The sequence below is a fragment of the Lynx rufus genome, unplaced genomic scaffold, assembly GCF_022079265.1.
Source record: "Lynx rufus isolate CCGP_SWC_20201006 ecotype Redwood Valley unplaced genomic scaffold, mLynRuf1.p SCAF_9, whole genome shotgun sequence".
NCBI lineage: Eukaryota > Metazoa > Chordata > Mammalia > Carnivora > Felidae > Lynx > Lynx rufus.
This window is the reverse complement of record NW_025814897.1, coordinates 55154225-55176294: the sequence shown is the minus strand read 5'-3', so window position 1 is coordinate 55176294 and position 22070 is coordinate 55154225. Positions and strand designations below refer to the sequence as shown.

At 39.3% G+C, this 22070-nt stretch overlaps 1 protein-coding gene across 1 annotated transcript in view; it reads right to left on the bottom strand.

Moving 5' to 3' along the window:
- The window catches only part of GDPD4 (glycerophosphodiester phosphodiesterase domain containing 4), a 137156-nt gene that overhangs the window by 93042 nt on the left and 22044 nt on the right, over window positions 1-22070 (bottom strand). Inside the window, exons 3-6 of the mRNA XM_047072489.1 lie at window positions 15873-15966; window positions 7809-7868; window positions 425-523; window positions 260-353 (exon numbers count right to left, since the gene is read on the bottom strand). Coding sequence (XP_046928445.1) covers window positions 260-353; window positions 425-523; window positions 7809-7868; window positions 15873-15966 — 347 coding nt within the window. The remainder of the gene's footprint in view (window positions 1-259; window positions 354-424; window positions 524-7808; window positions 7869-15872; window positions 15967-22070) is intronic.

The following is a 22070-nucleotide window of genomic DNA, read 5'->3' as shown; positions in this document are numbered from 1 at the left end:
ATGTAATAACATAGAGAAAATTCTTATTTTTCTAGAAGAAGAATCCCTCTTCATTATGAGACTTTTGGGTTAGGGAAATGCTGACAGGCCACATATGGTTGTGAATTCGACCATAAAGAGCACGTCCAAGTAACAAGCTAAATGATTTTCCAAGAGGTGTAGTGGTGGCTATCTACCAAGCTTGCATTTTGCTAAGTGGAGAATACAAGCTAACGTCTGAGCTGAAATAATCAGGCAGGGTTCCGTCCACATGACATACCTTCTTCTTCCAAATGGATCAAGTAGAAGGCCACAGGCCAGGAAAGGATAACCATCACAGTTATGCCACTCAGGTGCATATAGGGAGCAAAGATCTGGGAGAAAGCCAAAAGTTAGGCTAAACACATCTAGACAGACAGTGCCAAACCTATAGGATGATGCTTACCTGCAGTGACAGCCCAGCTGTCAGCCACCTCTCTTGCCAGAGTTGGCATAAAATCCACAAAACAAACGAGCATAGCAGAATCATTAGCAGAATCAGGATCTGGGGAAACAGAAAGAATCTCCTGACTTCCAGACACTAAGACTGAATCAGAACCCTCCTTGGGAATTGTATGTGTGTCCCAAAAATGTTAGGGACCTCATTCCTTCATCCTTTTAATCTGTCTTGCAAACCCCCAATATGGACTGGATCCACTCACTTACCTTCTTTGTATGCAAGTCTTTGCAGGACAGCATGGCTGGAAAAGAATTACTCAGCTATGTGGTTTGACACCTTTACTAATTTATCATCTCCAGCCTCAGCTGAGCCCTCAACATTGCTTGGCATCTCTCACTCAACTTCAGCAATGGCCATTACAAATGTTCACTACTTTTTTATATGACTCAATACAATCACAAGTAAACAATATATGTTTCCCCCAAAGGACTATAACATCAAAGCATCAAGGACAATACTTGTTTATGATTAAATCCTCACTGCCTTGCAGAGTGTTTGGCACATACTAAGCATCCAATAAATATTCGTTGAACAAAGGAAAAAAAATCTTCCTCCAAGAACACTACATACTTTTACAGAGAAAGAAAACATTGAGACCAAGAATACATAACTTTAAGTTTTTCCCCTTTAAAAACAAATGTAGTTTTTCTACATCTGTGTTGCCCTCTAAAGAGTGTTTAGTTACTTCCTTTCCATTACCTATCTATATTAAAGTAATTGAATCCATAATTAAACCTTCTCATAAAATATATCCAGGCTTTGCTGGCTTAAATGGTTAATTGAACAAATATTTCCAATCTTTAACAAACCCTTCCAGAGAACAGAAAAAGAGGGAACACATTCTAACTTGTGTTGTATAGCCAACAAAACATTCACACCCAAAGTCAAGAAGGACATTACAAAAAAGAAAAAGTACAAGCATACCTCAGACATATTCCAGACCACCACAATAAAGCAAGTATTACACTAAAGCAAGTCAGATGAATTTTTTGCTTTCCCAGTGCATATAAAAATTATGCTTACACTATACCATAGTCTATTAAGTGTACAATAGCATTATGTCTAAAAACACAATGTATATACCTTAATTCAAAATTACTTCGTTGCTAAAAATGTTAACCATCATCTGAGCTTTCAGTGAGTCATAATGTTTTTGCTGATGGAAGGTCTTGCCTCAATGTTGATGGCTGCTGATTCATCCGGATGGTGGTTGCTGAAGGCTGGGGTAGCCGTGGCAATTTCTTAAAATAAGACTGCAATGAAGTTTGCTGCATACATTGACTCTTTCTTTCATGTACGATTTATCTGTAGCATGTGATGCTGTTTGATGGCATTTTACCCACAGTAAAACTTCTTTCAAAACTGGAGTCCATCCTCTCAAACCCTGCCACAGGTTTACCAACTAAGTTTATATAATATTCTAAGTCCTTTGCGTCATTTCAACAATCTTCACAGCATCTTCCCTAGGAGTAAATTCCATCTCAAGAAACCACATTCTTTGCTCATCCGTAAGAAGTAACTCCTTGGGGCTCCTGGGTGGCTCAGTCAACTAAGCGTCTGACTCTTGATTTCAGCTCAGGTCATGATCCCAGGGTTGTGAGACTGACCCCCACATTGGGCTCCACACTGGGCATGGAGCCTGCTTGGGATATTCTTTCTCCCTCTGCCCCTTCCCCACTCACATACACACTCTCTCTAAAAAAAAAAAAAAAAAAAGAAGTAATTTCTCATCCATTCAAGTTTTATCATGAGATTACAGCAATTCAGTCACATCCTCAAGCTCCACTTCTAATTCTGGTTCTCTTGCTATTTCTACCATGTCTGCAGTTACTCCCTCCACTTAAGTCTTAAATCCCTCAAAGTAATCCATGAGCGTTGGAATCCACTTCTTCCAAAGTCCTGTTCATGTTGAGATTTTGACCTCTTCCCATGAATCACAAATGTTCTTCAGGACATCTTGAATACTGAATCCTTCCAGAACGTTTTCAATTTACTTTGCCTAGATCCATCAGAGGAATCACTATCTGCAGCAGCTATAGCCTTATGAAATGTATTTCTTAAATAATAATAAGACTTGATAGTCAAAATGATTCCTTGATGCATGGGCTGCAGAATGGATGTTGGATTAGCAGGCACAAACACAACATTCATTTCATTGTACATCTCTATCAGAGCTTTTGGGTGACCAAGTGTTGTCAATGAGCAGTAATATTTTGAAGGAAAAATTTTTCTGAGCAGTTGGTCTCAACAGTGGGCTTAAAATATGCAGTACACCACATTGTAAACAGATGTGCTACCATTCAGGCTTTCTTGTTCCATTTATAGAGCAAAGGCAGAGGAGATTTAGCATAATTCCCCAGTACCCTAGGATTTCTGGAATGGTAAATGAGCACTGACTTCAACTTAAAGTCACCAGCCAAGAGAGTCAGCCTGTCTTTTCAAGTTTTGAAGCCAGGCACTGACTTCTCTCCAGCTGTGGAAGTCCTACATGGCATCTCCTAATAAAAGGCTGTTTTGGCTATATTGAAAATCTCTTGTTAAATAACCTATTAACAAAACAGAAGCAAATCAACACAAACCTTCATGAATTATCTTAGCTATGTCTTCTGGGTAACTTGCTGCAGCTTCTACATCAGCACTTGCTGCATCACTTTGCACTTTTATGTTATGGAGACAGTTTGTTTCCCTAAACCTCATGAACCAACTTCTGTCAGCTTCAGACTTTTCTTCTGCAACTTCCTCACCTCTCTTCACCTTCGCAAAATTGAAGAGAGTTAGGGTCTTCCTCTTGGATTAGGCTTTGGCTTAAGGAAATGCTACAGCTGGTTTGATTTTCTACTCAGACCATTAAAACTTTCTTCATATCAGCAATAAGACTCTTTTGCTTTCTTATAATTCTTGTGTTTATCAAAATAGCACCTTTGCATTCATAGCATGGTTGTTTGGTGCAAGAGGCCTAGCTTTTGACTTATCTCGGCTTTTGACATGCCTTCCTTACTGAGCTTAATCACTTCTAGCTTTTGATTTAACATGAGAGATGGGACTCTTCCTTTTACTGGAACACTTAGAGGCCATTGTAGGGCTATTAATCGGCCTAATTTCAATATTAAGTCTCAGGGAATAGGGAAGCTTGAGGAAAGGGAGACCAGAGTACGGCCAGTAGGTGGAGCAGTCAGAATACACACATTTATCAATTAAGTTCACCATCGTATATAAGGGTGTGGTTCATGGTGACCCAAAACATTTACAATAGTAACACAAAGATCACTGATCATAGAGCATCATAACAAATACAATAACAAATAAAAAGTTTGAAATATTTTAAGAATCACCAAAATGTGATACAGGACAAAAAGTGAGTAAATGCTGTTGGAAAAATGGTGCCAGTGACGTGCTGGGCACAGGGTTGCCACAAACCTTCAATTTGTAAAAAAACAAGATCTGAAAACCACAATAAAGTGAAGCACAGTAAAATAAGGTATGCCTGCATATGCCAATCTCCTATGTACATAGATGCAAACGTCTTAAATAACCTATTAACAAAACAGAAGCATCCCAACACAAAGGTTTGTCAAGGCAGACTCACATAAATCTCTTGGGTTCTATGATCTACTCAACAGCAAACTTACTAATGATTCAAAGGATACAGGCACTTATAAGGTACATATAAAACATATTCCCTTGGAGGAAATGTGATCCTTTCAAATGCAGCTACTCACAAAAATGTCTAAGGATGCATTCTGATTTTGTGGCTTAAAATGTGGAGTGTGTTTTTTTCATTGAAATAGTTGACACACAATGTTACATTAGTTTTTTTTTTTTTAATTTTTTTTTCAACGTTTATTTATTTTTGGGACAGAGAGAGACAGAGCATGAACGGGGGAGGGGCAGAGAGAGAGGGAGACACAGAATCGGAAACAGGCTCCAGGCTCTGAGCCATCAGCCCAGAGCCCGACGCGGGGCTCGAACTCACGGACCGCGAGATCGTGACCTGGCTGAAGTCGGACACTTAACCGACTGCGCCACCCAGGCGCCCCTGCATTAGTTTTGGGTGTACAACACAATGACTGAATAAGTCTCTCTATACATTATGTTATGATCACCACAAGGAGAGCCACCATCTACCAACCACACAACACTATTACAGCACCACTGATTATATTCCCTATTCTGTACCGCCTTTCATCTCTCTGACTTATTCATTCCATAACTGGAAGTTAGACCTCCCACTCTGTCCATCATTCCCCCTTTTTGCTTATCCCCTACTCCCTCCCCTCTGGCAACCACCAGTTTGTTCTCTGTGTTTATGGATCTGTTTCTGCTTTTTGTTTGTTCATTTGTTTTGTTTTTTAGAATCCACATACAAGTGAAATCGTATGGAATTTATCTTCTCTAATTCATTTAGCATAATACCCTCTGGGTCCATCCATGTTGTTGAAATGGCAAGATCTCATTTTTTATGACTGCATAATACTTCATTATGTATGTATACTGTATCTTCTTTATCCATTCATCTATCATCGATGGACACTCAGGCTGCTTCCATATCTTAGCTACTGTAAATAATGCTGCGGTAAACACAGGGGTTCATATATTTTCTGAAATTAGTGCTTTCATTTCCTCTGAGTGTAAGGTATGTTTTGAGCAAAGTTATATGAACACATTGCTTCAAAGAAGGAGCCTTTTTGGTTATGGGGCATCCTTATCTTATATCCCACTAATTATACAACTCCAGCCAGCCATGTCTCCCACATGTATACATATCTATACATAGATACATACATAGATATGTATATATATCTATAAATTCCAGGATTATTTACAATAAGCAACCCTGATTTATATCTAGCAGTTATATTCCGCCAGAAATTTTCATTGACAAGGACTCTGTATTGCCTTTTGGCTAACAAATATCCTTAGTGTGTTTATCAGGAGGTTGGGTTATTATTAAGTTTTGATCGAGGTCATTCATTCCTCCCTGAGAATCCCTGGGTAGAAGAGGAATAGGTTATAGGCTTAATGTTAACCCTTTCCTTCTGGGTTTACTCTGAGTATACTAAAACTGAAACTCCAAGCCCTACAGAATCTCCCTTGCTAATAGAAGTAGTCTCTCCTCCCAAGTCCGGTTTGAAGACACAACCAAGGTAGTTACCTGCCAAGAGGATGCCAACTCTTCTCATACCCCACTTCCATCACTTCTCATCTCCTACAGACTGATAACTGGAATTAGATCCCAGAGTCTCCCAGAGAAAGGCTCTGTTAATTTATATTGACCAAAACCCCTATAGAATATTTATGGCACTGAATCCTAAGGGTGCTAGACACTTTAGATGAGGCTAAACTGATTGATAGGAGTGCACTTACCAGAGATTCTGAATTGAATACACTAGAATCCAGGTATTACACATCTCAAAGTGGTTCTAACTGTTTGGTTACCTAAAACCTTGGCTCATTAGTGGCCTATGCTTAATGAAATTGGGGTGCCAGCAGTTTCTTGCTGTAATATAGGAAGAAAAATCCAAAGATTTATTGAGAAAAGTTTGCTGGAATGCTATCAGCTATGATCAGGTAACCCATTTCCCATATTTTATGGGAGGTCTCAGAGGACAGTGAAAAATACACTAATGAGGAAAGTGTCAGTATCCTTGAAAAGTACTATAGTGGCTAAATCTCTATGCCTGAATAAAGGTGAAAGATACTGCCATTGAAACTGGCTTCCTGATTTCCAAGGCAATAATGAGATCCTGCTGTGACAGAGGTCAAGTAGCAGCACTAACTGCCAGAAGCAAGGTAAGCCTGATTTCTAAAATAGGCACAAGCCTGGAATGGTAATCAGAATGGTTCACTCACAAGGATTCTTTTTTTAAAAATTTGAGAATAGCTGATACACAATATTAGTTTCAGGTGTACAACTTAGTGATTCAACAATTCTATTTTATGCTGGGCGTACCACAAGTGTAACTACCGTCTGTCACCATGCAACACTATTAGAATACCACTATATTCCCCATGCTGTACCTTTTATTCCTATGACTCATTCATTCCATAACTGGAAGCCTGTGTCTCCTGCTCACCTTCACCCATTTTGCCAAACTTCCCACTCCCCTCCCCTAAAACCGTCAGTTTGTTCTTTGCATTTATTGGACTGACTTAGTGTCTATTCATTAGTTTTCTTTTTTAGATTTCACATGATTCTTCGTAGTGACTAACTGATCATGGCATCCCAAATCCAAAACCGTTGGTGATCTCAATAAGGCCTATTTTTTCACTTCTCACTCTACATACTTTCCCCATAAGATCCTATGACTTCAATTTCGATCTTTTCTAGTAACTCTTAAATTTACATTTCCAGTTCATACTTCTCGTTTGAGTAAGAGGAAATTTAAGGGGATAACTCAGAGTTTGGTATGTTCCTAGGTTTAAGGGAAAACAATGAATGGTATCAAACCATGCCTGAAAAGACTATAAAAAAGCAAGAGGCTGTGGCTGGAGCTGCTCAAGCCCGCGGCAGAACAAAATGAGGGAGGCTAGTTGGAAATGAGCCACATGTCCACAGATGTTGGGGCAAAGATGCTACTTTTCTGTAGCCAGATATGATCCTCTAAGAGACATCATTCAGAAGTCAATTTTAAAGGGCTCCAAACTAAGGGAGGGTCAAAAAGACCTCAAGAGAGAAATTTCTGGGGATATTTCTGCACCAAGAAAGGTGCAGTCAAGTTCTCTGAAAATACACACAGGAAAAGCCGGTGGCATAAATAGCCAACAACTGCGCATTTACCTGGTCCTGACAGCATCAACTCCAGATGACCCTCTTGCCCATCCTTGTGCAACCACGTTCTTTTATCCTATCTCCTCTTTCCCTGGGCCCTATTCTGGCGAAAGAGAGGTAAAAGGACCATCACACTCTCACTATCACTGCAGGCTTCCATGCTTGGGTCAGGCCCAAAGAAGGAGAGGGAAAGTCTTATAATGTTGAAGTTTGGGTTATTACAATGAACAGAAATTTTTAATGACCGAAATAAGAATGTTTTTGTAACTTTCTAAAGGACTGAGAAAGTACCGGAGCTTGCCTAAGACATTTTTGGGATGGGAAGAGCAGAGTCACAGAGTGAGTTTAACAAGAAGTGGTGAGAAAACAAAGTTTAAGTTCAGTTCCTTCAGTATATCAGTTACATGTTAGAAATTGAATTATTTCAATTAAAACAGTGTAAATAGATCAGTTCTTTCTAACAGGAACGATGAAAGAAAAGGTGACTCTAATTCATGCTGAGTGCCTAAGAGGCACATTCAATCCTGGCCCAAAGTCTCCTAAGAAGGTTTAGTGTCCTACCTTATGACACCAGTGCAGGTATAGTTCATACCCTTCCCAAACCAACAAAAATGCAAGTACCTGGAAAAGCAAAGAAGAAAAAGCAGGTTATTTTGAAACCAAGTTGCTGTCCAAAGCACTGTTCTGTAGTTCAAAATTCCTTTCAGAGTCTAGGATTACATTCACTTCTTGCTATACCTGCACTTGTCAGCCTCTGGTACTTTGTCATGCTGCTCCTCTGCCTGAAAAGCTCTCCCTCCCCATGCCACTGATGCTTCAAAGGCAATTCAAATGTCACCTTCTATTTGCAATTTTCACCAGCAACCCCCAAAATTATTATTGCCTCTGGTATTTCATAACAATCACCACACTGATATCCTTCCTGAGTTCCTACCAATTTATTTTCCCTATGATGAACTGTATTCCTGGTATGACTTAGACTCACTTGTGACAAAAGAGAGGACAAGGGCCAGCCCTTCCATTGGTTATTTAAAAGCTCTTTCTTGGGGTGCCTGGGTGGTTCAATCAATTAAGCATCCGACTCTTGGTTTCAGCTCAGGTCATGATCTCATGGTTCATGTGATTGAGCCCTCATACAGTACAGAGCCTGCCTGGGATTCTCTCTCTCCCTGCCCCTCCCCCACGCATGCACTCACTTGCTCTTCTCTCTCTCAAAATAAAAAGAAAACTTAAAAAATTTAAAAATAGAAAAACTTTTTCTTGAGAAATCAGTGCCATTGTTACAACTGTTAACCACTGTTGTTAACCCTTGGTATTTATTCAATAAATCTCGATTAGATTTGATTGTAAATCTAGCCAGTCACCAAGTCAGTATGGAGATGCAAACAAAATCAGAACCCTCAGATACTTAGGATATTAACAAGAGTTGGACTTTATAAAGCTCTTAACCTTTTTATCAAAATAATTTTATGTATCTTATTTCATTTGTTCTTTATCCAGCCCCATAAAATGTCATTTTATTAAATATTATCATTCTCATTTGAAAGAAAAGAAATTGAGGCTCAAAGGGTATACAACTTGACCAAGGTTACAAAGTAACCTAACGACAGAAATAGAACTCAGGTTTTCCTCTTTGTTCATTGTTGTTGCTACTGCTTATATCCAAAAGGAGGGCAGAATAGAAAGTTTGTTGTAATATATTGCTTTATTAGACACTAGAACTCATTCCTACCTTAGAAGCTAATGATACCATTCATTTCATGTTCACTGTGTATAAAAGCAATACAATTCAGTGGCCAGAGTTTGGCTCAGAGCACATCTTTCACCTGCATTTTCCCCATTAAAAAGAAAAGTTTCTATCCAACCTCTCTGCCTACAGCCACCCTCCACACCACAACTTCCAGGATGGTTTTCCTAAAATAGAAATCTGACTTATGCCAAATGGCATAAGTCTTACTTTCCAGACCTTCCAAAATCTGTCACAAGCCTATCTATCTTTTTAGCCTGGTTCCCAATTATTCTTCATTATGTTCTACATTCTAACAGAACTGACCTTTCCCTCTGATCTAGTCACACTCCATATTTTTGTCTTGCCAACTTTGTCTTGATGTTCCCACAGCCTGGAATGTTCTTCCCTGATCCCCATATACACATGTCCAAATCCAACATCCCATCAGTGACACCTCTTACGAGAAGTCTTACTTAATCTTCTTGGCTGCAAGTTGCCTCTTCCTTTTCAGAACCCATGCAGAACTTTTTTTACGCCTAATGACAAATATAATTTTCTGCCTGTGTTAGCTACTTTTGTCTGTGACTTAGTTGCCCTACTAGAGTCTAAACTCATTAAGACATTACTATAACTTTACATCTCATACCAATCTCTTTGAAGTGCCCTACATGAAAATGGAAACTGCATATATTTTGTTGATCACTGTATACTCAGTACTTATCATTCATATAATGATTAACAAATTTGCTGAAAAATGCAAATGGCAATGCATTTGGGGGGTTGGGCTTTTCTATATCAGAAAGGAAATCAGGGTGCCTGGGTGGCTCAGTTGGTTGGGATACCAACTTTGGCTCAGGTCATGATCTCACAGTCCGAAGTCTGTGGATTTGGGCCTCACATCAGGCTCTGTGCTGATGGCTCGGAGTCTGGACCCTGCTTCAGATTCTGTGTCTCCCTTTCTCTGCCCCTCCCCCACTCGCTCGTGCTTTCTCTCTCTCTCTCAAAATAATAAACATTAAAAAAATTAAGGAAAGGGAATTTTGAAATCAGAGAAAGATATGTATGTCCTATGTGTAAGTGCACACTGGAAAACTCCCATTACCTGAAAGCTATCCTCCCATAAGCTTTCCACTTCTACAGACTTTTCTCTTACTTGGCCTGAATTTCTCATACCACACTACATCACTATGTCAGCAACAGAGACAGTCAATATTGCCAAAACACTTGCTAAAATGTACTCAGCCCCTGGACTAGAGGAATAGCATTTGGTATTTTTGTGTGTTTCAATTTTTTTTTTTAATTCCAGTTGGTTAACATACAGTGAAATATTGGTTTCAAGAGAATTCAGTGATTCATCACTTATATATAACACCCAGTGCTTATCATAACAAGCGCCCTCCTTAATGCCCATTACCTATCTAGCCCGTCTCCCACCCCCATCCCTCCATCAACCCTCAGTTTATTCTCTATCTGTAAGAGTCTGTTAAGGTTTGTTTCCCTCTTTTTCTCCACACCCCATATGTTCATTGGTTTTATTTCTTAAATTCCACATATGCATGAAATCATATGGTATTTGTCTTTCCCTGACTTGACTTATTTTGCTTAGCATAATACATTCAAGCTACATCCACAACATTGCAAATTGCAAGATTTCATTCTTTTTGATGGTTGAGTAATATTCCATTGTAAATACACACACACACACACACACACACACACACACACACACCCCACATCTTCTTTATCCCCTCATCAGTCAACGGACATTTGGGTTCTCTCCACAGTTTGGCTAATATTGATAACGCAACTATAAACATCGAGGTGCATGTACCTATTCAAATCTGATCTTTGTGTCCTTTGGGAAAATACCTAATAGTGCAATTGCTGGATCTTAGGGATCTTAGGGTAGTTCTATTTTTCACTTTTTGAGGAACCTCCATATTGTTCTCCAGGGTGGCTGTACCACTTTGCAATCCTACCAACAGTGCAAGAGCGTTCTCCTTTCTCTACATTCTTGCCAATACCTATTGTTTCTTGTGTTGTTAATTTTAGCAACTCTGACAGGTATGAGGTAGTATCTCACCATGGTTTTTGCTTTGTATTTCCCTGATGATGAGTGATGTTGAGCATCTTTTCATGTGTCTGTCAGACACCTGGATATCTTGTTTGGACAAGTGTCTATTCATGTCTCCTGCATATTTCTTAACTGAATTATTTGCATTTTGCGTGTTGTCTTTGATAATTTCTTTATATGATTTGGATACTAACCCTTTATCAGATATGGCATTTGCAAATATCTTCTCCCATTCCATAGGCTGCCTTTTAGTTTTGTTGATGGTTTCCTTCACTGTGCAGAAGCTTTTTATCTTGATGAGGTCCCAAAAGTTCATTTTTGCTTTTGTTTCCTTTGCCCTAACATGTCTAGTAAGAAGCTGCTCTGGCTGAGGTCAAGAGGTTGTTGCCTGTGTCCTCCTCTAGGATTCTGATGGTTTCCTGTCTTACATTTAGGTCTTTCATCCATTTTGACTTTATTTTTGTGTATGGTATAAGAAAGAGGTCCAGTTTCATTCTTCTGCATGTTGTTGTCCAGTTTTCCCAACACCATTTGCTGAAGAAACTGTCTTTTTTCCATTGGATATTCTTTCCTGCTTTGTTGAAGATGAGTTGACCATAGAGTTGTGGGTCCATTTCTGAATTTCCTATTTTGTTCCATTGATATGTGTCTGTTTTTGTGCCAAGTACCATACTGTCTTGATGACTACAGCTTTATAATATAGTTTGAAATCCAGAATCATGGAGCCACCAGTTGGGTTTTTTGTTTTCAGGATTGCTTTGCTATTCAGGGTCTTTTGTGGTTCCATACAAATTTTAGGATTGTCCCACCTCTGTGAAAAATAGTGGTGGTATTTTGATAAGGATTGCATTAAATGTGTAGATTGCTTTGGGTAGTATAGAAATTTTAACAATGTTTGTTCTTCCAATCCATGAGCATGGAATGCTTTTCCATTTCTCTGTGTCCTCTTCAATTCCTTTTATAAGTATTCTATAGATTTCAGTGTGTGACTCAAAGCCATTATTTCCTTGGTTTTCTGCTTAGATGATCTGTCCATTGCTGGAAGTGGGATGTCAAAGTCCCCTACTATTATTATATTATCACTGAGCTTCTTTATGTTAGTAATTCATGCATATTTTTTTTGAGTGCTTTCAAGTTGGGGGCATAAATATTTACAATTGTTAGATCTTGATGGACAGACCCCTTAATTATGACATAATGCCTTTCATCTCCTGTTACCATCTTTGTTTTCAAATCTAGTTTGTCTGATATAAGTATGGCTATTCTGGCTTTCTTTTGATGTCCATTAGCATGATAGATGGTTCTCCATCCCCTCACTTTCTTTTTTTTTTTTTTTTTAATTTTTTTTTCAACGTTTATTTATTTTTGCGACAGAGAGAGACAGAGCATGAACGGGGGAGGGGCAGAGAGAGAGGGAGACACAGAATCGGAAACAGGCTCCAGGCTCTGAGCCATCCGCCCAGAGCCCGACGCGGGGCTCGAACTCACGGACCGCGAGATCGTGACCTGGCTGAAGTCGGACGCCTAACCGACTGCGCCACCCAGGCGCCCCTCCATCCCCTCACTTTCAATCTGCAGGTGTCTTTAGGTCTGAAATGAGTACCCTGTAGGCAGCATATAGATTGATCTTGTTTTCTTTATCCATTCTAATACCCTATGTCTTTTGATTAGAGCATTTAGTTCATTTACATTAAGGGTGATTATTGAATAATATGAATTTAGTGCCATTGTGTTACCTTTAATGTTGGTGTTTCTAGTGTTTTCTCTATCTCTTTATAGTCTTTGCTGCTTTTGGTCTTTTATTCCCCCCACTCAAAGAATCTCTCTGAATATTTCTTGCAGAGCCGGTTGAGTGGTCATGACCTCCTTTAGTTTTTGTTTATCTAGGAAACTCTTTATCTTTCCTTCTATTCTGAATGACAGCCTTGCTGTATAAAGTATTGTTGGCTGCATATTCTTCCCATTCAGCACATTGAATATATGCTGCCATTCTCTTCTGGCTGCCATGTTTCTGTAGACAGATCTCTTGTGAACTCAATCTGTCTTCCCTTATAGGTTAAGGGTTTTTCCTCCCTCCCTTTCTGTTTTCAGGATTCTTTGTCTATGTATTTTGTGAATTTGACTATGATATGTCTTGGTGATGGTCAGGTTTTGTTGAACTTAATGGGAATTCTCCATGCCTCTTGGTTTTTGATGTCTGTGTCCTTCCCCGGATTAGGGAAATATTCAGCTATAATTTGTTCAGATAAACCTTCTGCCCGTTTTTCTCTCTCTTCATCTTCTGGTACTCCTATTTTACGAATGTTAGTCCCTTTTTATAAGTTGCTAAGTTCCCTAAGTCTATCTTTGTGATTCATTACTTTTGTTTCCCTCTTCTTTTCAGCTTCATTATTTTCCATAATTTATCTTCTGTATCACTAATTTGTTCCTCCTCTGCATCCATCTTCACTGTCATGGCATCCATTCAAGTCTGCATCTCAGTTATAGCATTTTTAATTTCAGCCTGACTAGATTTTAGCTCTTTATCTCTGCAATAAGAGATTCTGTATAGTCTTCTATGTTTTTTTCCAGCCCAGCTAGAATCCTTATAATTGTTCTAAATTCTAGTCCTGACATCTTACTTACATCTGTATTGATTAAATCTCTGGTTGTCATTTTTTCCTGTTCTTTCTTTTGGGGTGAATTCCTCTGTCTTGGCATTTTGGGGAAAACAAGAAAAAATAATAAAATGAAAATTTTTAAATAATAATGAAGCTAGATCCTAGGTGTGTTTTGGTTTGTTTGCTAAGAGAAGCTTGATGGGGCACCTGGGTATCTCAGCAGTTGAGTGTCTGACTCTTGATTTCAGCTTGGGTCATGACACCAGGGTTGTGGGATTGAGTCCATGTCACTGAGCATGGAGCCTGCTTGAGATATTTTCTTTCTCTCTCTCTCTCTCTCTCTCTCTCTCTCTCTCTCTCCCACTTTTCCCCATTCACACGTACTGTCTCAGAAAAAACAAAGTTTAAATAATTTTTAAAATATTTAAATAGAAGCTTGATAGAAAAAAGAGATTAAAATTAAAAATTAAAAAAATAATAAAATAAAATAAAAATTGCTCTTTCCTTACCCAAGGGAAAAAAACACAAAAGAAAAACAAACAAAAAACCCAAAGGAAGCTAGATCCTGCTTCCCCTATAGCTGAAGTTTTGCAGCACTCTATGATCATTAGACTTAGTGCATGGAAGGGGTTTGTGCTGTTTGTGCTGGCCCTCTCCTCTGATTCTCAGGTGGATTTGCCCTAATAGAGATGTGCTTGGAGGGCCCAGGGGGGTGGGGCTTAGTTTAATGGCTCCATTCTCCACTTGGTGGTGTTTAGCCCACTGAGGTCAATCAGTGCTGGCTAGGGGTGAAAATAGCTTCACCCTGCTCTCTAGTCTCTGGAGTGGGAAGTTCCCACCCTCACAGAGGCACAATAAATCATCTGTAATCCCACCTTCCATCAGAACCCTGCCTTTCACCGTCTGTGTCCATGCTATCCACCTACTAGGTGGTGCTGCCCTCCTGGGTTCTATCTCAGGCTGTGTTTCAAAACCCCACACTTCAGAGACCCCACGGCTCAGACCCACTCTGATCCTCTGGGGGATGGTCTTGCTATGCCATGGCCAGTGCTGGCTTGTCCCAGGAAATAGTCATGTGACCACACAGTTGTAGTGGCTCAGAGCTTATGGTAAATCACAACACAGCCAGTTCCAGGGTTTGCTGTCCTCAGCCAATGTCTTTGTTCCTATACTAGTGATAGGGCAGCTCTATGGCACTTGTCCAGTCTTTTGCCCACGGATAGGCTGAATTGCCTCTACCAAATGCACTCCAAGCATGGGAACTGCTTCTTCCCATGTGATCCAGGGGATCCTTAGACCTCGTTTGCCCAAACCCGAGGCTCTACCCTGCTTCCTCGCCAGAGCACCACCAGGCACTGAGCTCTGAAACTTCAGACTCTGCGCTCCACTATTTATAAAAAAACTGGTGGTATTGAAACCTTCTCCTTTCCCCCCATCAATGGTTTTGGGGAACAGTTTTCTTGTACAGTTCTCTGTGAGTATTTTCACTTTTTTTCTTCACTGTTAGTTCACCTCTCTCCAATCGGGATCTCTCCCTACCATAGCACCCTCAGCTCTTTTCTCCCACACATCAACCCTCTGCAGTTCTTATCTTCCATGGGTCATTTTTTCTGTTTTTAGACTTGCAGCTTAGCTCTCTAAGACTTCTGATTGGTTTTTTAGGTGTTCAGAATGATTTGATATTTATCTAGGTGATTGGGGGAGGAGGCAAGCTTAGAGTCACCCTACTCCCCTGCCATCTTAACCGTCCTCTTGAGGACTAGCATTTGCACAATAGGATAGGTTTGACAAACTACCTAATTTGTAAGGCCAAGGAAGACTGGTTCTCAGGAGATTAAATATGAAATGAGATAGCTCAACATGTAAAGGTACAGCTAATGTGAATCTGTTGAGTGTTTAAAATAACAACATTGAATGAACCATAAAATAGGCCATGAAATAAGACTAGAAAAAGGATGTTCTACTACCCTTTCAAAGGGAAGATTTTAAGACAGATCCTCTAGTAGAACAAGCTTTTTTTTCCTCCATCCATCCCTTGTGCCTAAGATTCAAATAGCTAATATAAACTCCAACTCTGCTAATACAAGAGTAATCTTGGGTTCTGAAGACTCCAGGCACCAATTGGATACCATCCTAGACAGGAGCACCTCATGAGGCTACTTGGGAAGAGAGTAGGGGAAACATGAAACATTACTCACCAACAGCAATGAAACACTACTCACCACCAGCAATGAAGAGTAGGCAGTCAGGATCCCAAATAAACTCAGCAAAACAATGGACCAAAAGAACCAGTATCCTGTACCTAGAAAAATGACCCTGCAAAAATGTGTTCCAATTCTTAAAATATAGCAGCAATAAGTAGTGTCTGTGTCAAGGGTAGGGAATAAGACTGGACTAGATGAGGCTTAGGAAAATGGAAGGAGGTAAGAGAAGAAATCTGAGAATAGATCTGTGAAGAGCTCTGGAGATATTTAGTTGAAAGTTTTAACTTTATCCTATAGGCAACTGGGTACTTTAGTGGGGTTCTGTATAAGTGGTATGATTTTTTTTTTAATTATTTAGAATATATACTCAAAACTTATGTCCTCTTTAAAAAAAGCAATATAATAATACAGAAATTCTGCAATGTCAAAAGAGAAAAAGCCATCCATAAGTTCACCACCTTAATAAAATTAATGTTTTCTGGGGCGCCTGGGTGGCTCAATCAGTTGAGCGACCAACTTAAGCTTACGTCATGATCTCACGGTTTGTGAGTTCGAGCCCTGCGTCGGGCTCTGTGCTGACAGCTCAGAGCCTGGAGCCTGCTTCTGATTCTGTGTCTCCCTCTCTCTCTGCCCCTCCCCCACTCATGCTCTGTCTGTCTCAGAAATAAACATTAAAAATAAATAAATAAATAAATAAATAAATAATAAAATTAATGTTTTCCATTTTGGCATGCTCCCTGCCCATTTGCTGTATGTTTTCATATATAGCTGCAATCACAGCCACCATATTAACTGCTCTATGCTAGAGCTAAGATATTTGGGCCCTTTAAAAACAGTTCGAACGTGTTCTGTTCCTTAAGTATGTTATGAGAGAAAGCTGCTAATAATATGCTAAGAGAAACAGTGTTATTCTGGTCTACGTATTATATGTCAAATAATTTGAACTCATTTACAGATAACAGGAATTACCTTCTCTTCATATAAAACCTGGAGAAATTATAACTTAATAATATAAAATTTAGATTAGTGAACATATAACCACATTAAAATCAATAAGGGAAATTCTCTTTCCTCACAGGCTTTAAGACACATCAAGAACAAAGGAACAGGCAATCAGCCATCCTAGTGAGAGCTATCCCAAGTCAAGACACTGGGAATAGTATTCTGTAGAATATGAACTCACAACTAGAAATCCGAAAGCATCAAATAATGTCAGCAAATGAATTCAATAAAGCCAACAAATAAAAAACTTGCACTTAAGAAAATATAATGGCACAATCAGAAAAGAATCACAAAATAAATATATTTAAGATGTTTAGAGAAATAAAGGAAGGACTAACATCCATGTAACAAGAATATAATGTTTTGGGGTTTTCAAAAAAGATTTTAAGTAATCTCTACACCCAAAATGGGGCTTGAACTTACAACCCCAAGATCAAGAGTCACATGTTCTACTGACTGAGCCAGCCAGGTACCCCAAGAATATGATGTTTCAATATGAGCACAGGGATAATAAAAAAAAAAAGTTCTTGGGGAAAAAAATGAAAGATGGACTTAGTATCAGTCTAGATACAGCCAAAGGATTAATCAAACAGCTTAACCAAGAAGCAACACCAACTTTGCTTTCAAGTGAGAATGGAAAGTTAAGGTTTGCCATTTAATGGTGCCTCTACCTTTTCTAATCATTTCCCTGGCTATGTTAGATTTTTTCTTTTTTTTTTACTTCCTTTCAATCTTATTTTGTATATTCAATCACACATAAATATTATTAGTTCAATTCATCTGCTGTGAACTTCAGGCAAAGGAAGAGCTGTGGTTTTATTTCTCTCTCTCCCTTTTCTACCTCTTCCTGTCCTATTAATCTGTACTCATTCTTAGTGGTGGTGTGTGCATGTGGTGGGGGGAGATAACAAAAGGGAGTGAGAAGAATGAAAAGGAGTTAGCTTAAGTGACTGCCTACACATCAGTGGAACTTAAAAAAGGAAGTCTTTCTTGGTCATCACTCCTTTAATCTGCAAATATACAGTTGCTGGGAATATACAGTAGGCTCACTCCATATGGATTGTCCAATGCAGGCTTCTTCTGACTTAGTGTTTTCAAGCAGTTTTCTCCCTGCTCTGGGCCATTTGCTTTATATCCCCTTAGCAGCATAATCACATCCCCCTTTTAGATGGAGGCCTTCTCATTCAATACAGAAAGACTTTTTAGGGCAGACTAGTCAATGCAGCCTCCTCACCTAAATCCACATTTGCTGCACCAATGCTTAAAGAGACCTTTCAGGACCCCTTCTCTGCTTTCCCATAGCTGCAAGATGCAGCTTTCTTGTACCTTCCCCAAATACATTTCCTACATACCACAATGCTTTGTATTAGTCCCACCAATTTATTGTCAGCTGACAGTAATTCTGAGGGGGAAAAAAAGACACATTGTGGTGAGGCATTAGAAACTTTCACACAACATAAGGAATGGGGAGACATGTCTAACCCCACAACATACATGGGGGGAAAAGGGAAGTGATAGTTACCCCATCAAAAATTCTGCTCTAGAAGGGAATAACAACTAAAAAAGCTGGATGATATGTTCTTTAAAATCTAAATGAAGGCATCAGGGAGCCAATAAGCAGTGACGAACTATGGAACCAAGATCCAAGTAAGAGAGGAAAATCCACAATACATAACTTGTCATTTGGGTGATTTTTCTCTAGAAGAAGTGGCTGAGATAGAGACATCTTGCAGGGCTAGGAGGACAAAAATATGGGGAGGGTAATCTGCTAGACACTACACACTTTGATTTAGGACCTTCTGGGGCTAAATCTTAGGAGTAAGCACAAACCAAAAATAGACTGCTTCTGGGGGACTGAATCATACCTTTGAATAATTTAAGTATGTAATATTGAATTAAGGTGAACAGGATTTGCTAATACACCTAGGTATTTGTCAGAGTAACTGAGAGGACATAATGTAATTCAAGGTCTCAAATTACCTATACAACTTATTATGTACAATACTGCGCTCAAGCAAAACAATCAGGCATGCTAGGATAGGAGACCACATTAGTGAATGCCTAAAGAGATGACAACATAAAAAGATCTCTGGCATATCTAGGTAAGAAAGGTATTAGACACAGTCTTCTAAATAAATATCCTTAAAATGTTTAGACTGTGACAAAATTAAGAATTTCAGTATAGAACTATTTAAAAGGAGACCAATTTAAAAAAATAAAAGAATTTGTTAAACAAAGAATAGGTCAAAAAAAATATCAAGAATGAAACAGAGACACACGAACAAATATACAAAAAATAAAGAAAAGTAAGACACTTGGGGATAAAGAAAGGAGGTCTAATATACATAAAATTGAAGTTCCAAACGTAGAGGTGATAAAAAATTGAGTAAAAACATCTGAAAAGAGAGTGGCTGAGAACTTCTCCAAAATGATTAAAATATTTTATTGGTCTGGGATCAATCAGTAAAGGATTTACTATAGGGATCAGACCTTATGCTGTTATAGAAGCCACTAGAGAAGGCTATATAAGTCTGTTACATCTGCTCTGATATTTGGCCTAAAGTTGCTAGAACTCAGGCCAGCAGTCGGGAAGGAAAACTGAACCTGACATATGAGAGAACTAAACTCTATAATGAGCAACTGGAACCCACAAGAACAAACTGAAACACATGAGGGTAAACTGAAACCCATGTGGACACACACAATGGAACCTGTGTCTGTCTTTCACTGGGTCAAGCATTTAACTAAGCTAGTCCAGGGTACTGCTGCCTCAACATCCATTTTGTTTGGCCAAGTGGGCTGCAAGGAAGTTAAACTGACATTAGCCCCCTCAGAGAAACACATGCCCTATACACCATCCCAGAGTCACAAGCAAATATAAATTCCTGATAGGACTCCCCCAACAGCCCTTGGGATCAGATTTCCTCTGCTCCCTGGCACCTGTATGCCTTATGTGCCCCTTAGATATGACTCTCATGGGGCTTACCAAACTCCTGCTCTTTTAGTTTGAATTGACCAATCCGGTCCTAGCCCAGTAACCACTCCATCCAAGGACACTAATAAAGGCATGTGCCTAAGTCATGCCTCTCCTGTCTAAACTCTGCCTTGACCTTCCATGTGCCCCCTTGAGGTGTGCCATGTACATCCTCTAGTACCTATAAGTAATAAACTTCTCTCTTTTGATTTCTCTTGTGGCCTGTTGTTGAACCACCACTCACTACTGTTGTTGCCTTGACTCATGATCCAGCACCCTGTGCTCCACAGAAAAGAATGTTAATTTAGCAAAGTTACAATACACTGCCTCCAACCTTGATGATAAGAATGACCTGTAGAAAAAGTTGGTGCCTTTGGTCATTGAGCTGCACACTTATATGGCCTAGGACACAGAGAAACTAAAAAAGAGATGGCAGGATTAGGGAGTATGTAGGCCAAGGTACCACCCCATGCCCCAGCATGAAGGCTGCCATAATGCCGGGGCACATCAGTGATCTTCAGATTATAAAACAATGGCTGCTGATTCATTTCCCACATGCAAATTTTATGCAACTTTCTTGTGTACCTAATCCTAACCCAATCCTATACTGGCAACAGAATTCTTAGAAATGTAGTTTCAGTTTAGCAGTCCCAGATAATATAGGATCACAGCCCACTCATGGTCAACTTGGAATCCATACACACCTCTACTAAGTACTCTTATTTTCTAATATGATGCAATGATCTCTCATAGAACCAAAAATACACCAATCCTCTCTCCAAAAGAGGTTAGAGTTCTCACCACAGGGTGATGGTTATACCTCCAGTTTAAGTACTGATATATATGATTAACTACTATTGACACACCCTATTATGAAAAAAGAGAAAAATGTGTGTGTATGTATGCATAGATACATACTATATATACATATACATATATATATATATATATATCTCGATATATATATATCTTGATATATATATATATATTGAAGGAGGGAAGGAGAGAGGAGCAAGCAGAATTCTGGCCCCCATGAATTCTGTCCTCTGGTGTCACACCAGTGATGATATTATATTAGATGGTAAAAGGAACTTTGCAGACGTAATTAAGGTTACTAAACAGCTGACTTTAAAATAGGGAGATTAACTTGGATTATCTGGGTAAATCCAGTGTTATCACATGAACTCTTAAAATCAGAAGGGGAGGGCATAAAAGGAAGTAAGAGAAATGAGAAAGAAGAACTCAGAAATCTGAAGTTTAAGAGGACTTGACACACAGTTCTTAGTTCTGAAGATAGAGAAGGTCACAAGCTAAAGAATTCACTGGCTTTGAGAAGGTGAGAACAACTTCCATCTGACAACCACCAAAGAAAGGGCACTTCATTCCTACAATGAGAAATACATGGATTCTGCCAACACTGAATAAACCAAGAAGTGGATTCTCACCCAGTCTACACATAAATGCTCAGGCCAACTAGCACGTTGATTTCAGTATTATAAGATCCTGAGCAGAGTACCCAGCTGAGCACGACTGACTTCTGACCTACAAACTATAAGACAATAAACAGATATTGTTTTAGGCCACCCAATTTTCAGTAATTTGGTATAGTAACAATGGTAAAACTGCCCATAAAACTTACTTGTGACATTAGAACCTGTGGGAGCACACTCATGTATACAACTTCTATTTGATAATGGACTATTTAGTGAGAATTCTGCTTGCTGCTGAGTATGTTTCTTCCAACTATGCATTCCAAAACTAGAGAAATAACCATAGAGTGGGATTGGGATGTGCTAGACCCACTATGGAAATGGACCTCAGCCAGGAGGAGGGGCAAAGATGGCAGAGCTGCATGGAACTTTTTCCTCCCTCTCTTGTCCCTGAAATACAGCTAAATCAACACCAAACCATCTTGTAAATGGTTTGCAAATAGTTTCCAAACATAGAAAACTGATTTGAGGATTAACACAACGATCTGCACAACTTGAACCACAGAACTCAGCAGGTACATGGTGTGGAGAGGTGAACTGGGGTAGAGAGAAGCCACAGAGGGTAGAGAGCTGCTTTTGCTTGAGGAGAAAGAACAGAGACAGGGGGAAAGTACAGGAAAAGCACTCCCTTACCCCACAAAAGCAGCTGGAGAGAAAGAGAAAGAGTGGACGGAACAAAAAAGAAAGGAGAAAGGGACTGCAAGGGGCTAAACAAAAAAAGAAAGAAAGGAGAAAGGAGAGGGTTTGAAT